Source organism: Oncorhynchus masou, chromosome 28 (assembly GCF_036934945.1).
Source record: "Oncorhynchus masou masou isolate Uvic2021 chromosome 28, UVic_Omas_1.1, whole genome shotgun sequence".
Taxonomy (NCBI): Eukaryota; Metazoa; Chordata; class Actinopteri; order Salmoniformes; family Salmonidae; genus Oncorhynchus; species Oncorhynchus masou.
In genome coordinates this window covers 83,948,703-83,965,894 of record NC_088239.1, presented here as the reverse complement: position 1 = coordinate 83,965,894, position 17,192 = coordinate 83,948,703, and the positions used below count along the sequence as shown (strand labels likewise).

The following is a 17,192-nucleotide window of genomic DNA, read 5'->3' as shown; positions in this document are numbered from 1 at the left end:
ACAATTACAAAATGGTGGTCAGAAACTAGGTCATAAGACAAAAGAAGGAAACATTTACAAAATGGTGGTCAGAAACTAGGTTGTAAGACAAAAGAAGGAAACATTTACAAAATGGTGGTCAGAAACTAGAACAGAAGAACAGGGGGGTTTGTCCTTTTTTTGTTCTTTTTTTCTTTTCTTCATTGTAACATGTAAACTGTGGGCTTAATCTGCAACTCTCCTCATTCCAGAAAGCTGAGTGAATAACCAGAGCCCCTCCAACAACAACAAAAATAAAAGCAGAAACAATTAAAAACCCAAACCACAAAAAAGACAAGCATTTGTTTTTGGTAAGCGCACCTCTTCAACTATTACAGAAATCACAACTTAAAATGTATAAAGATTTTTTTTGTTTTTGTTTCGTAAAGTCACAGTTACCAAAATAATAATTTATCACATACGCTAGAATAACATTACCCTAATCACTAGTATCTCTGAGGTATATCTGCGAACATTAAGGAGAGCACGGTCTGCGCTGTTAACATGCCACAGCTTTTTCATTTATTTATTTTTTTTAAATGTAAAGCTTTGCAACCATTTGGTAGAATAAGAAGAGGAGAGGAAACAGATATATTTGGAAAGCCTTTGGTATCATTTCTCTTAGTTGTTTGCTTAGTGATTGCATTGCAAAGCACCACAGAGCCAGACGAATACATTGTCATCAACGTGACGGCGGGCTAGAAGCTGAGGTAAGTACAGAGAGGTCTCCACTTTGCTTTGGTTCAAGCAAGGCACTCGTCCCATGGTTATCTCATACTCATACTTTGCAACAAAAGCGCTGTTTATGTCTTTGTTAAAGCCGCCCCAGTGGAAAAGTAATATAGCTGGCTGAATATAGGCCTTTAACCCTATTAGTGATATAGGCCTTTAACCCTATTAGCGATATAGGCCTTTAACCCTATTAGCGATATAGGCCTTTAACCCTATTAGTAATATAGGCCTTTAACCCTATTAGTGATATAGGCCTTTAACCCTATTAGTGATATAGGCCTTTAACCCTATTAGTGATATAGGCCTTTAACCCTATTAGTGATATAGGCCTCTAACCCTATTAGTGATATAGGCCTTTATCTTAGTAATATAGGCCTTTAACCCTATTAGTAATATAGGCCTTTAACCCTATTAGTGATATAGGCCTTTAACCCTATTAGTGATATAGGCCTCTAACCCTATTAGTGATATAGGACTTTAACCCTATTAGTGATATAGGCCTTTATATTAGTAATATAGGCCTTTAACCCTATTAGTGATATAGGCCTTTAACCCTATTAGTGATATAGGCCTCTAACCCTATTAGTAATATAGGCCTCTAACCCTATTAGTAATATAGGCCTCTAACCCTATTAGTAATATAGGCCTCTAACCCTATTAGTAATATAGACCTTTAACCCTATTAGTAATATAGGCCTCTAACCCTATTAGTAATATAGGCCTTTAACCCTATTAGTGATATAGGTCTTTATATTAGTAATATAGGCCTCTAACCCTATTAGTGATATAGGCCTTCAACCCTATTAGTAATATAGGCCTCTAACCCTATTAGTAATATAGGCCTTTAACCCTATTAGTGATATAGGCCTTTAACCCTATTAGTAATATAGGCCTTTAACCCTATTAGTAATATAGGCCTCTAACCCTATTAGTGATATAGGCCTTTAACCCTATTAGTGATATAGGCCTTTAACCCTATTAGTGATATAGGCCTCTAACCCTATTAGTGATATAGGCCTTTAACCCTATTAGTAATATAGACCTTTAACCCTATTAGTGATATAGGCCTTTAACCCTATTAGTGATATAGGCCTTTAACCCTATTAGTGATATAGGCCTTTAACCCTATTAGTGATATAGGCCTTTAACCCTATTAGTAATATAGGCCTCTAACCCTATTAGTGATATAGGCCTCTAACCCTATTAGTAATATAGGCCTCTAACCCTATTAGTAATATAGGCCTTTAACCCTATTAGTAATATAGGCCTCTAACCCTATTAGTGATATAGGCCTTTAACCCTATTAGTAATATAGGCCTTTAACCCTATTAGTGATATAGGCCTTTATATTAGTAATATAGGCCTCTAACCCTATTAGTAATATAGGCCTCTAACCCTATTAGTAATATAGTCCTAAAAGCCTATCATATCAGCTCTAGAGAGAGAATCCATTGGAGTCAGTATTGTCATATGGTTCCAGGAGTCTCACATCAACTGTTGCCACTCCCATATCTTAAGTATATTTGCATAATTTATTATATGCTAATTTGTATAGGCATAGATGAAGGTGGCAACACGTGATGAACTCCCGTACTTTCATAAATGACAATGGTCCCAAGTTCCCACTAGATTCAACATTATTTCTCTCTCTCTCATTTCAACTCCATATTACCTTTCCAAACAGGAGCTAGAGAATGATTAGTATAATGATGTGTTCGTAACCAAGTGGGAAGTGGGAATTTCTCACATGTAACTGGGGAAAAAATCCCATTGAAGGCCCCTCCAACTGGTAATTACTTGTGGGAAACTCGTCCATCCCACTTCTCCCACATGCTGACCTTTGACATCACCTACTTTAAAAAAAAAATGTATTTAACCTTTATTTAACTAGGCAAGTCAGTTTTAAGAACAAATTCTTATTTACAATGACGGCCTACACCGGGCAAACCCAGACGAAGCTGGGCCAATTGTACGCCGCCCTTATGGGACTCCCAATCACAGCTGATTGTGATACAGCCTGGATTTGAACCTGGGTGTCTGTAGTGGTGCCTTAGACCACTGCGCCACTCGGGAGCCCCAGTGGCTCCCTACTAAGAGAATGGCCTCTATAACAACATTTCCAGCAGTTAAATACAACAATAAAACATTACTTATAAAAAGCAATCTATTCATATGGTTTTGTGAACACTATAATTTGTTAACTAGCATGTTCGTTGTACTTTTAGTCCATGGTTCAGTAGCTTGTTGACCTTTTTAGCCAATCTGCGTTTCTCAACGTGTTCAAAGCACGTGAAAGCATCCAACTGGTATTTCCGACTTCACAACTGGTAAATTCCCACCTCCCACTTGGTTACGAACACAGCAATTAGTCCCAAGGAGTCCACTACTGCTATTATAATGTTTACGGCTGTTCTGTTTGGTCCGAACCAGAATATATCAGGGTTACATTCTGATGTGTGTCTTTCAGAGAGGCCTTTTCCTTAGTTCCTTTGGTTTCTTTGTGTTGAGGTTTTCTTTGGTTTGGTTTGGTTTAAATCACAACGTTGCACTGGTACAATAGGCAGGGAGGATGACTGTTTAAATCACAACGTTGCACTGGAACAATAGGCAGGGAGGATGACTGTTTAAATCACAACGTTGCACTGGAACAATAGGCAAGGAGGATGACTGTTTAAATCACAACGTTGCACTGGTACAATAGGCAGGGAGGATGACTGTTTAAATCACAACGTTGCACTGGAACAATAGGCAAGGAGGATGACTGTTTAAATCACAACGTTGTGGCTTTTGAAGTGCATTTACAGTATATTGTCCGTTGTTTTTATTTCCATTAAGTCTGATTGTTTTTAGGAGTGATACCTGTGGCCTTCTTTGCACAGGCACGAGTAAAAAGACAGCTACTATAATGGCAGTTTGATCAAAATGGACACTGGGTTTTTTTGGGGGCTAATCATTCTCCTGTGTTTGTAGATTTCCAAAACCCGACACTTCTTGTTTGGTCATTACATTTAAAAAAAAAAAGGAAAAAAAGGAGAAAAAAATCAAGGAGAAAAGTTAATCGCTAGATGTCTGGGAATTATATTAGTATATATATATATACATTCTTTATATAGAGTATGTGAATGTATTTTATCCAGCCTCTAGGTTGTCTCAATGCTTCAGTGCAAACACGGTGTTGACTTGGGGGTTTGTCACAACAACTCAATGTGTGGTTTGGACACAATGTGTACTGTGATCTGGTGAAGGGCTTTCTGAAATCCAGCATATATCCCTAACACACACCCTCATCTTCCCTAACCCTAACACACACCCTCACCTTCACACCCTCACCTCACCTTCCCTAACCCTAACACACACCCTCACCTTCCCTAACCCCCAAACACACACCCTCACCTTCCCTAACCCCAAAACACACACCCTCATCTTCCCTAACCCTAACCCTTCCCCCTGCGTCCCTGACCCCAACCCTAACCCTTCCCCCTTCGTCCCTATTAGAAGGCATGTGTTCGAGAGAGAAAGGAGAAAGGAGAAAGAGAGATAATATCAAAATGAAAGCATGGGCCAAGCGCAGACCGTACTAGAGAAAACAAATCTTTGGTATCTTTGGTTTCATCAACACGATTCAAATGACAAATGGGAAAGTCAGTGAGGTAGCCTTTCTGGTTCTCACTTTAGAAATCTTTTTTTTTTTTTTTTACGTTTTTTTTTTTTAGTTTTTGTTTTTTACAAGCCAGTCTTGGAAGCAGCTAGATTTCCTTCTCTATCAAGTGAAACAACGACCAACCTCTCAAGTGTTCCAGTTATCTTTGGTGAGTCTGACTTGTCTCAATCAACGTGTGACCCTCCTCTATCAGTGGCACAAACATAAGTCTGAAATTCATTGCTTGTCCGTCACTGGTAAACAAAATTAATGCAAAAGGACTCGCAAATGAAAAACAAATTAATTAATTAATCATAAATCACAGAAGGATTTTTTTTTAAACAAAACAATGCAGTGCTCATTCATTATCTTTTAAATCAACAGATTGTTTTCATCAGGAAGAATAAACTTAATGGAAAAAAATCTATATTAGGAAAAAGATTTAACTAAATGTGTTCATAATAATATAATGGCAACATTCATCATTACAACTACCCTGACATTACTACATTTTTAAATATTGTTCTGTCATTATTCACTAAACAACTGAACACCCTCAGTTGCTTTTTAAAATTAACTTACTAATAATAAATTAACGTGCTTTTTAAAATAAACTAATAATAAATTAACGTGGGACGGACATAAGCACTGCATCTTTGATTCTCTAACTCTCTTAAATACCCATAAATATTCACCCCCCCCCAAAAAAAAAATTACATCTAATTAAATAACATTAAATAATTAAGTAAAAAACTATCATGTGTACTAACACACCGCATAAATAGTTTGACAGTGTCATCAAAAGAAAACAGGACAAACAATGTAAACTTTGGCAAACTAATCAGGGTAAAGGGTTCCAAGAAAGATTTGGCAATTTAAATGAATTCTCAATGAATTAAAAACAAATATAAATGACAAAAATAAAATCCTATATTACATAAAGGAGAGACAACGTAATTGTACATTAGGCAAAAACAAACGTAAGCTCTAAAGACAAGCAATGAAAACCTCTTTAGATTTTAGTTTCATACCCATGGTTGGTACATGTTCCTCAAGACCAGACTGAGTATGAAAGTGGACTCCGCCAGGCTCCGAGCCTCGGGGCCAGGACCAGGGCCAGGAGAGCTAGGGCCGTGGCGGAGCATCTTTGTACCAGAAGCCTCACAGAGAGACAGCTAGGAAAGGATAAAGCTATTTGACCGATATTTGAGCAGTTTCTCTCAAAAGGTTGAACTACTAGTCTGTTTTGTATTTTTGGTTTTGCTTATTGTGAACATGTGGAGTAGTAGAGTTTGTTTTCCCCAAAAAGAACTGAAGTCATACAGGATGTGCCTATGAGCACCCAACCCCTCTGTCCCCTACTGTACCCTCCTTCACTAACACGTACGCTGTGATTCAGCAGTGGACTGGAGAGTGAGGTGAATAGATGAGAGAGAGGAAGGGAGGGAGAGAGAGATGTGTGTGTAGTCTACCACATGTGAGTCTGAGTACAACAGCATTGTAGTTAGTGGAACTGGAAGGATTGTGGTGTGCTGTACACCAGTTATCTTTGGTGTGTACTGTAGTTTTACATAGTTTCACAGAATCATGTTTCTCTACAGACTGCAGTGACAGATACACCTGAATCCTCCGGGCATGATGTTCCCTAGTGGACCGGACAGACGGAGAAACCGAGGTAGTCAGTGTCCAGTGAAAGGGAGTGATGAAGAGGATGTATCATACCTACTGAATCACACAGTGTCATGTTGAAGAAGGAGCGTACCCTTAAAATCACACATACATGTACTAATATGCATGCATGTACTGGGTAGCGCTAGCTATACAGTGTGCATGCATGTATACGTATGTGGCTGTATGTATGGTCGGCATTGTCAGGAAAATAAACTTTGGGGGAAAACTTCTGTAGGAATAATTATGAATCTTTGGTTTTGTAGCTGATGAGGTTTTCGTTGTTCTTTTCCATTTTTCTTGAAAAACTGCATAGGCACACGTTAAAGACAACCTTCCAACTTTCAGAGACGCGTCATTCTGCCTTAGGAAACAGCTGCCGCAGCGGCCTGGATTCCCCCCGCGTGTTTTAAACCCTTTCAGTCTCATCCTGCTTCCCCTTAAAATGTCCTGACCAATCAGAACAGAACAAAGCTACTTCTCCATTCCCCCTGATGTCTGTCCTCCTCCTATTCCTCTTCTTCGTCATCTTCATCATCATCGCTGCTCACATTTATAATTATCATCCTCTTCAGAACAGTTTTGTTGTAGAACAGTTAGGTGCAGAAAAAGTTTCTTTGGTTTTGATTTGTCAATAAATAGAAAAAAGTCTCAAGTGTCCATTTCTGGTCCGTCAAGCCTTCGGCTCACTTTATATATCACGAAAAACCTGTGTTCTACTGGACAAGGGGCTGCTTACCGGACTTTTTGCTTTGGTTGTTTCAGCGATGGCTGATAGAAGGATAGACGAGTTTGACATGATTGAACTCTAAAGAACTTATGTGTGGGGTTGACTAGAAAAGTAGGAGGTTGTATATATTTACAGAATGTGTAATATAATGAATGATTGCTACTGTGTTAAGTGGACAATAATCATTGGCGTATCATTCAGGTGGAGTATCAGCACAGCAGTTAAGAAGCAGACTCTTGGGCCTGCGTCCCAAATTGCACCCTATTCCCTACATGTGCACTAAAAGTAATACACTATATAGGGAATAGGGTGCCATTTGGGGCACAAACACACACTCTTCCCGGTTTGTTTCTTGGTCTGTTTCTTTCTTAGCCCGGCGACCAGGGTGTTGCCTCTACAAGACTAGTAGAGTCCAGTGGAGACTAGTAGAGGCTAGTAGAGGTAAGTGGAGACTAGTAGAGACTAGTAGAGGTTAGTGGAGACTAGTAGAGTCCTGTGGAGACTAGTAGAGGTTAGTGGAGACTAGTAGAGGTTAGTGGAGACTAGTTGAGGTTAGTGGAGACTAGTGGAGACTAGTAGAGTCCAGGGGAGACTAGTGGAGACTAGTAGAGGTTAGTGGAGACTAGTGGAGACTAGTAGAGGTTAGTGAAGACTAGTAGAGATTAGTGGACACTAGTAGAGGTTAGTGGAGGCTAGTAGAGGTTAGTGGAGGTTAGTGGAGACTAGTGGAGACTAGTAGAGGTTAGTGGAGACTAGTGGAGACTAGTAGAGGTTAGTGGAGACTAGTAGAGTCCAGTGGAGACTAGTGGAGACTAGTAGAGGTTAGTGGAGACTAGTGGAGATAAGTGAAGGTTAGTGGAGACTAGTGGAGACTAGTAGAGGCTAGTAGAGTCTAGTAGAGGCTAGTAGAGACTAGTGCTGGGTAGATGTTAGTAGAGGCTAGTAAATGTTAGTGGAGACAAGTGGATATTAGTGAAGACTAGTGGAGACTAGTGGAGACTAGTGGTGCTTAGTGGAGACTAGTAGAGGTTAGTGGAGACTAGTGGATGTTAGTGAAGACTAGTGGAGGTTAGTGGAGACTAGTGGAGACTAGTGGAGGTTAGAGGAGTTGATTGATAGTGTCATTAAAATAGAATTGATGGTTACTATGTTGAGATAAACCATGGTATGCCAGGGTTGAATAATAACTTTAGTCTTACCAGAAAGCTTCTATAATACAAAGTTAGGAAACAGGGGAAATGGCTCCTCATGGTTGTGGCCTACTGTCCTACTTAGTGTTTATTTGGACATGTGTGGTTTGTTGTGATTATACTATAGAGAGTATTGTACTATACTGCTTGTGTGCAAGAGTGGGTTGTGTAGTTGTAGTAGTTGTAGTATTAGTAGTAGTTGTTGTAGTAGTTGTAGTATTAGTAGTCATTGTAGTATTAGTAGTCATTGTAGTATTAGTAGTAGTTGTAGTATTAGTAGTCGTTGTAGTAGTTGTTGTCGTATAGTAGTAGTTGTAGCTGTTGTTGTATTAGTAGTATTAGTAGTAGTAGTCAGTGTTCTTCAGCCTCTGTTTAGAAATGGCATCCTGAGTTTTCTAATTTGTGAAGAACATTCTGCATTGAGCTGCAGCTCCAGTTCTATTGCAAAGAATATGTGCTTCAAGATTGTGCTCACATACGTCACAGACCACTACATATGTTGAGGGAGAGTGTGTGTGTGTGTGTGTGTGTGTGTGTGTGTGTGTGTGTGTGTGTGTGTGTGTGTGTGTGTGTGTGTGTGTCGGTCATGTGTGTGTGTCGGTCATGTGTGTGTGTGTGTGTTGGTTATGTGTTGTGCTTGCATACTTGCCAGTAGCTGGCAGTGGAAATGTCTCTAAGTCCTAAACCTCCCTCTCCCCTCAGAAGATTCTCTGATGATGTTGATGATGTCTCAGTCATCCTCTATAACATCATGCCTCTCTCTACTTGCTGTCTATTGGTCTGTTCTCAAGTTATGAAATCACACTAGGGCTACTTTCTCAAAATTATCAGGTTTTCCCAGAAATCATGGATAGAGCGTTTTTGGATTTGCTGCTTAATTCCCTCCTGACTCCGGGAACTTCCAACCGGGCTTTCTGGGGGGAAAACCCCCAGGGAAATAGCAGGCTAACTAGAGGTAGACCACATCCATACAGGATTTCTCTGCCCTCTGTTCTCAGTTCCTGGGGAAAGGATTGCACAACTAAATTGTAAAGCTGGCTAAACATGGATATTAAACTAATTATTATTCCATTGACATGGGTAAGATCAATACCTGTATATAGTCAGTCTTTTCTCTTTTTGGCATTTTGTTTACCTTGACTTGTGTCAACAACATTCATCCAAAACATATCAGAACTTGTCTCCATCATTGGAGATAATACTAGGTATTTGGAGGCAATTATTATGATTTTTTCTTAATATAAGTATTCTATATGACGATCTCAAAGAAGTCCTTTACCGGGAGATGGCTAGGACGTTCTGTCTTTGGTGGGTTAGCTAGCCCTGTGGTTTCAATCCAATATTACATATAGATAATTTACATAATATATATGTTAGCATATTATTGGTCTTTGGTTTGGTCTTTGGTTTTTATGGGCTAATGTTTTGAGTGACATAAAAAAAACTAGAATAGAGCAGATTAACTGTGTGTCATTATAATAAAGCTATAGATAGACTTTAGTCATTAATTAGTTTGGATTGGTGGTATTATTCAGGCAGTGTGCAAGGGGGGGGGGGGGGTGGGATTACTCTATATTACTCTATAGTGCTTCATCAATGTTTTATAAATGGATCTGATTTATTTTTTGCTAAATCAGCCAGTAAACAACCCCTTTCCTTTTGTAACTCATCCTCAAAAAGCAAAATGTAAAACGTTTTGGTTTTCTCAGTGGTGCTGCGAAGTGCCCCCTCCCCCCTCAGCCCCTCACCCCACCCATCAACCCCAACCCTCACCTAACCGTCCCCGAACCCCAACCCTAAATCCCCCCCCCCACCCACCCCACCCCCCTATCCATCACACTTTGGTACAAGAGCTGGAGGCTGTGGAGGCTCCTCCCGGACTCCCCTCGTCCATCCATTTGTCCAGGCTGCGCCTGCGGGCGTTCATGAAGAAGTTGCTGACGGTGGTGAGTTCCAGTCCCAGCTGCTGAGAGATGGTCATCTGCATCTCTTTGGACGGACGCTTGTTCTCCTTGAAGATGGCCAGCAGGGTGCGACGCTGCAGGTCAGTAAAAACCAGCCGGGATTTCTTTGGTGTATTGTTCCTTTCCTTGCTTGGGTCTTGTTCTTTTCTTTTGCACGCTTTAGGAGGGAAGGGAGGGAAGGGAAGACAAAACATAGAGAGACGGGAAGAAGAGAGAGAATATGTTAGTAGTCATACATAGGAATGATCCTACAGAGAGAGAGAGAGATGAAGATGTGATCTTGGGTGAGGTAGAACAAACAAGTGTACCTGTCTTAAGTAAGTCTCAGTAAACGTATAAGAGTCTTATAAACTTATAACAGATCCTATATGACTAGTGTGTGTGTGTGTGTGTGTGTGTGTGTGGGTCTTGTTAATGTTTTCTGCATGCTTATATAATTTGATTCATGCAAGTCAAGCATTTCTACAGTGCATTCGAAAAGTATTCAGACCCTTTGACTTTTTCCACAATTTGTTACATTACAGCCTTATGCATTTTTGTTCATATCAATCTACACACAATACCCCATGATGACATCACAATACCCCATGATGACATCACAATACCCCATAATGACATCACAATACCCCATAATTACATCACAATACCCCATAATGACAGAGAGAAAACTGGTTTTTAGAATTTTTGCACATTTATTTAAAAAACAGAAACACCTTATTTAGATAAGTATTCAGACCCTTTGCTATGAGACACTAAATTGAGCACAGGTGCATCCTGTTTCCATTGATCATCCTTGCGATGTTTCTACAACTTGATTGGAGTCCACCTGTGCTAAATTCAATTGATTAGACATGATTTGGAAAGCCATACACCTGTCTATATAAGGTCCCACAATTGACAGTGCATGTCAGAGGAAAAACCAAGCCATGAGGTCGAAGGAATTATCCGTAGAGCTCTGAGACAGGATTGTGTCGAGGCACAGATCTGGGGAAGGGTACCAAAATATGTCTGCAGCATTGTAGGTCTCCAAGAACACAGTGGCCTCCATCATTCTTAAATGGAAGAAATTTGGGAGCACCAAGAGTCTTCCTAGAGCTGTCCGCCCGGTCCAAACTGAGCAATCGGGGAAGAAGGGCCTTGGTCAGGGATGTGACCAAGAACCGATGGTCACTCTGATAGAGCTCCAGAGTTCCTCTGTGGAGACTGGAGAACCTTCCAGAAGGACAACCATCTCTGCAGCACTCCACCAATCAGGCCTTTATGGTAGAGTGGCCAGACAAAAGCCACTCCTCAGTAAAAGGCACATGACAGCCGCTTGCCAAAAGGCACCTAAAGGACTTTCAGACCATGAGAAACAAGAACTCTTTGTCCTGAATGCAAAGCGTCACGTCTGGAGAAAACCTGGCACCATCTCTACGGTGAAGCATGGTGGTTGCAGCATCATGCTGTGGGGAAGTTTTTCAGCGGCAGGGACTGGGAGGCTAGTCAGGGTCGAGGGAAAGATCTACAGAGCAAAGTACAGAGAGTTCCTTGATTAAAACCTGCTCCAGAGCACTCGGGACCTCAGACTGGGGTGAAGGTTCACCTTCCAACAGGACAACGACCCTAAACACACATCCAAGACAATGCAGGAGTGGCTTCAGGACAAGTCTATGAATGTCCTTGAGTGGCCCAGCCAGAGCCCAGACTTGAATCTGATCGAATATCTCTGGAGAGACCTCAAAATAGCTGTGCAGTGACGCTCCCCATCCAACCTGACAGAGCTTGAGAGGATCTGCAGAGGAGAATAGGAGAAACTCCCCAAATACAGGTGTGCCAAGATAGTAGCGTCATACCCAAGAAGACTCGAGGCTGTAATCGCTGCCAAAGGTGCTTCAACAAAATACTGAGTACTGGGTCTGAATACTTATGTAAATGTTTTTTATTTGCTTTGTCATCATGGGGTGTTGTGGGGAAAAAAATGATTTAATCCATTTTAGAATAAGGTTGTAACGTAATAAAATGTGGGAATACTCAAGGGATCTGAATACTTTCTTTCACTGTATGTGCAATAAATAGCAACATGATTATTGACGTAAAACCGGCAGAGTCAAAATAAATCGTAGATTTCTATCATTATTAAATCTGAAGTCAAAATCCCCTTTAAATGTTGTAGTACACACCAACAACAACATATTTTACCTCATTCTACCATGTGTCCAGACACTTTCAGATCAACCATTTGTTTGGGTTGCAAGATGTATTGTGGAAAAGCCACTCTAAACTCACAGTGGTCCTCAGTCAGCAGGCTACAACCCAACACTACCCATAGAGTAGTCTTCAGTCAGCAGGGAACAACCCAACACTACCCATACAGTCGTCTTCAGTCTGTGGGTTTACAACCCAACACTACCCATACAATAGTCTTCAGTCAGCAGGCTACAACCCAACACTACCCATACAGTAGTCTTCAGTCTGTGGGCTACAACCCAACACTACCCATACAGTAGTCTTCAGTCTGTGGGCTACAACCCAACACTACCCATACGGTAGTCTTCAGTCAGCAGGCTACAACCCAACACCACCCATACAGTAGTCTTCAGTCAGCAGGCTCCAACCCAACACTACCCATACAGTAGTCTTCAGTCAGCAGGCTACAACCCAACACTACCCATATAGTAGTATTCAGTCTGTGTGTTTACAACCCAACACTACCCATACAGTAGTCTTCAGTCTGTGGGAAACAACCCAACACTACCCATACAGTAGTCTTCAGTCTGTGGGCTTACACAACATACAGTAGTTTCAGTCCGGGCTACAACCCAACACTACAGTACCCATACAGTAGTCTTCAGTCTGTGGGCTACAACCCAACACTACCCATACAGTAGTCTTCAGTCTGTGGGCTACAACCCAACACTACCCATACAGTAGTCTTCAGTCTGCAGGCTACAACACAACACTACCCATAAAGTAGTATTCAGTCTTTGGGCTACAACCCAACACTACCCATACAGTAGTCTTCAGTCTGTGGGCTACAACCCAACACTACCCATACAGTAGTCTTCAGTCAGCAGGCTACAACCCAACACTACCCATACAGTAGTCTTCAGTCTGTGGGCTACAACCCAACACTACCCATAAGTAGTCTTCAGTCAGGCTACAACCCAACAGCCCATACAGTCTAGTCTGCAGGCTACAACCCAACACTACCCATACAGTAGTCTTCAGTAGGCTACAACCCAACACTACCCATACAGTAGTCTTCAGTCAGCAGGCTACAACCCAACACTACCCATACAGTAGTCTTCAGTCTGTGGGCTACAACCCAACACTACCCATACAGTAGTCTTCAGTCAGCAGGCTACAACACAACACTACCCATACAGTAGTATTCAGTCTCAGTGGGCTACAACCCAACACTACCCATACAGTAGTCTTCAGCAGTCTGTGGGTTCAGTACAACCCAACACTACCCATAGAGTAGTCTTCAGTCAGCAGGCTACAACCCAACACTACCCATACAGTAGTCTTCAGTCAGCAGGCTACAACCCAGCACTACCCATACAGTAGTCTTCAGTCAGCAGGCTACAACCCAACACTACCCATACAGTAGTCTTCAGTCAGTGGGCTACAACCCAACACTACCCATACAGTAGTCTTCAGTCAGCAGGCTACAACGCAACACTACCCATACAGTAGTCTTCAGTCAGGAGGCTACAACACAACACTACCCATCAGTACTCACCCATACATTACTACCCATACAGTAGTCTCAGTCAGCAGGCTCCAACCCAACACTACCCATACAGTAGTCTTCAGTCAGCAGGCTACAACCCAACACTACCCATACAGTAGTCCTCAGTCAGCAGGCTACAACACAACACTACCCATACAGTAGTCTTCAGTCTGTGGGCTTCAACCCAACACTACCCATACAGTAGTCCTCAGTCAGCAGGCTACAACACAACACTACCCATACAGTAGTCTTCAGTCTGTGGGCTACAACCCAACACTACCCATACAGTAGTCTTCAGTCAGCAGGCTACAACCCAACACTACCCATACAGTAGTCTTCAGTCAGCAGGCTACAACCCAACACTACCCATACAGTAGTCTTCAGTCTGTGGGCTACAACCCAACACTACCCATACAGTAGTCTTCAGTCAGCAGGCTACAACCCAACACTACCCATACAGTAGTCTTCAGTCAGTGGGCTACAACCCAACACTACCCATACAGTAGTCTTCAGTCAGCAGGCTACAACCCAACACTACCCATACAGTAGTCTTCAGTCAGCAGGCTACAACCCAACACTACCCATACAGTAGTCTTCAGTCAGCAGGCTACAACCCAACACTACCCATACAGTAGTCTTCAGTCTGTGGGCTACAACCCAACACTACCCATACAGTAGTCTTCAGTCAGCAGGCTACAACACAACACTACCCATACAGTAGTCTTCAGTCTGTGGGCTACAACCCAACACTACCCATACAGTAGTCTTCAGTCAGTCAGGCTCCAACCCACAACCCAACACTACCCATACAGTAGTCTTCAGTCAGCAGGCTACAACCCAACACTACCCATACAGTAATCTTCAGTCTGCAGGCTTCAACCCAACACTACCCATACAGTAGTCTTCAGTCTGTGGGCTACAACCCAACACTACCCATACAGTAGTCTTCAGTCAGCAGGCTACAACCCAACACTACCCATACAGTAGTCTTCAGTCTGTGGGCTACAACCCAACACTACCCATACAGTAGTCTTCAGTCAGCAGGTTACAACTCAAAACTACCCATACAGTAGTCTTCAGTGTGTGGGCAACAACCCAGCACTACCCATACAGTGGTCCTCAGTCAGCAGGCTACAACCCAACAATACCCATACAGTAGTATTCAGTCAGGAGGCTCCAACCCATCACTACCCATACATTAGTCTTCAGTCTGTGGGCTACAAGTCTTCAGTCAACAGGCTACTAACCATACAGTAGTCTTCAGTCAGCAGGCTACAACCCAACACACTACCCATACAGTAGTCTTCAGTCTGTGCAGGCTACAACCCAACACTACCCATACAGTAGTCTTCAGTCAGCAGGCTACAACCCAACACTACCCATACAGTAGTCTTCAGTCTGTGGGCTACAACCCAACACTACCCATACAGTAGTCTTCAGTCAGCAGGCTACAACCCAACACTACCCATACAGTAGTCTTCAGTCTGTAGGGCTACAACCCAACACTACCCATACAGTAGTCTTCAGTCAGCAGGTTACAACCCAACACTACCCATACAGTAGTCTTCAGTCTGTGGGCTACAACCCAACACTACCCATACAGTAGTCTTCAGTCAGCAGGCTACAACCCAACACTACCCATACAGTAGTCTTCAGTCTGTGGGCTACAACCCAACACTACTCATACAGTAGTCTTCAGTCAGTAGGCTTCAACCCAACACTACCCATACAGTAGTCTTCAGTCAGCAGGCTACAACACAACACTACCCATACAGTAGTATTCAGTCTGTGGGCTACAACCCAACACTACCCATGCAGTAGTCTTCAGTCTGTGGGTTTACAACCCAACACTACCCATGTAGTAGTCTTCGGTCAGCAGGCTACAACCCAACACTGCCCATACAGTAGTCTTTAGTCAGCAGTCTACAACCCAACACTACCCATACAGTAGTCTTCAGTCAGCAGGTTACAACTCAAAACTACCCATACAGTAGTCTTCAGTGTGTGGGCAACAACCCAGCACTACCCATACAGTGGTCCTCAGTCAGCAGGCTACAACCCAACAATACCCATACAGTAGTATTCAGTCAGGAGGCTCCAACCCAACACTACCCATACATTAGTCTTCAGTCTGTGGGCTACAACCCAACACTACCCATACAGTAGTCTTCAGTCAGCAGGCTACAACCCAACACTACCCATACAGTAGTCTTCAGTCAGCAGGCTACAACCCAACACTACCCATACAGTAGTCTTCAGTCTGTGGGCTACAACCCAACACTACCCATACAGTAGTCTTCAGTCTGCAGGCTACAACCCAACACTACCCATACAGTAGTCTTCAGTCAGCAGGCAACAACCCAACACTACCCATACAGTAGTCTTCAGTCTTCAGCACTACCCATACAGTAGTCTTCAGTCAGCAGGCTACAACCCAACACTACCCATACAGTAGTCTTCAGTCAGCAGGCTACAACCCAACACTACCCATACAGTAGTCTTCAGTCAGCAGGCTACAACCCAGTAGTCTTCAGTCAGCAGGCTTCAACCCAACACTACCCATACAGTAGTCTTCAGTCTGTGGGCTACAACCCAACACTACCCATACAGTAGTCTTCAGTCAGCAGGCTACAACCCAACACTACCCATACAGTAGTCTTCAGTCAGGCTACAACCCAACACTCAGCAGGCTACAACCCAACACTACCCATACAGTCAGTCAGCAGGCTACAACCCAACACTTTTCATACAGTAGTCTTCAGTCAGCAGGCTACAACCCAACACTACCCATACAGTAGTCTTCAGTCTGTGGGTTTACAACCCAACACTACCCATACAGTAGTCTTCAGTCTGCAGGCTACAACCCAACACTACCCATACAGTAGTCTTCAGTCTGTGGGGCTACAACCCAACACTACCCATACAGTAGTCTTCAGTCAGGCTACAACACAACACTACCCATACAGTAGTCTTCAGTCTGTGGGCTACAACCCAACACTACCCATACAGTAGTCTTCAGTCAGCAGGCTACAACCCAACACTACCCATACAGTAGTCTTCAGTCTGTGGGTCAGCAGGCATACAGTAGTCTTCAGTCCAACAACCCAACACTACCCATACAGTAGTCTTCAGTCAGCAGGTTACAACTCAAAACTACCCATACAGTAGTCTTCAGTGTGTGGGCAACAACCCAGCACTACCCATACAGTGGTCCTCAGTCAGCAGGCTACAACCCAACAATACCCATACAGTAGTATTCAGTCAGGAGGCTACAACCCAACACTACCCATACATTAGTCTTCAGTCTGTGGGCTACAACCCAACACTACCCATACGGTAGTCTTCAGTCAGCAGGCTACAACCCAACACTACCCATACAGTAGTCTTCAGTCAGCAGGCTACAACCCAACACTACCCATACAGTAGTCTTCAGTCAGCAGGCTACAACCCAACACTACCTATACTGTAGTCTTCAGTCAGCAGGTTACAACCAACACTACCCATACAGTAGTCTTCAGTGTGTGGGCTACAA

General features: G+C 42.7%; 1 protein-coding gene across 1 annotated transcript in view; it reads right to left on the bottom strand.

Moving 5' to 3' along the window:
• Positions 1-9,812: 9,812 nt before the first annotated feature.
• Positions 9,813-17,192, bottom strand: part of LOC135516931 (one cut domain family member 2-like) — an 89,749-nt gene continuing 82,369 nt past the window's right edge. Inside the window, exon 3 of the mRNA XM_064940999.1 lies at positions 9,813-10,099. Within this exon, the coding sequence (XP_064797071.1) occupies positions 9,813-10,099 (287 nt within the window). The remainder of the gene's footprint in view (positions 10,100-17,192) is intronic.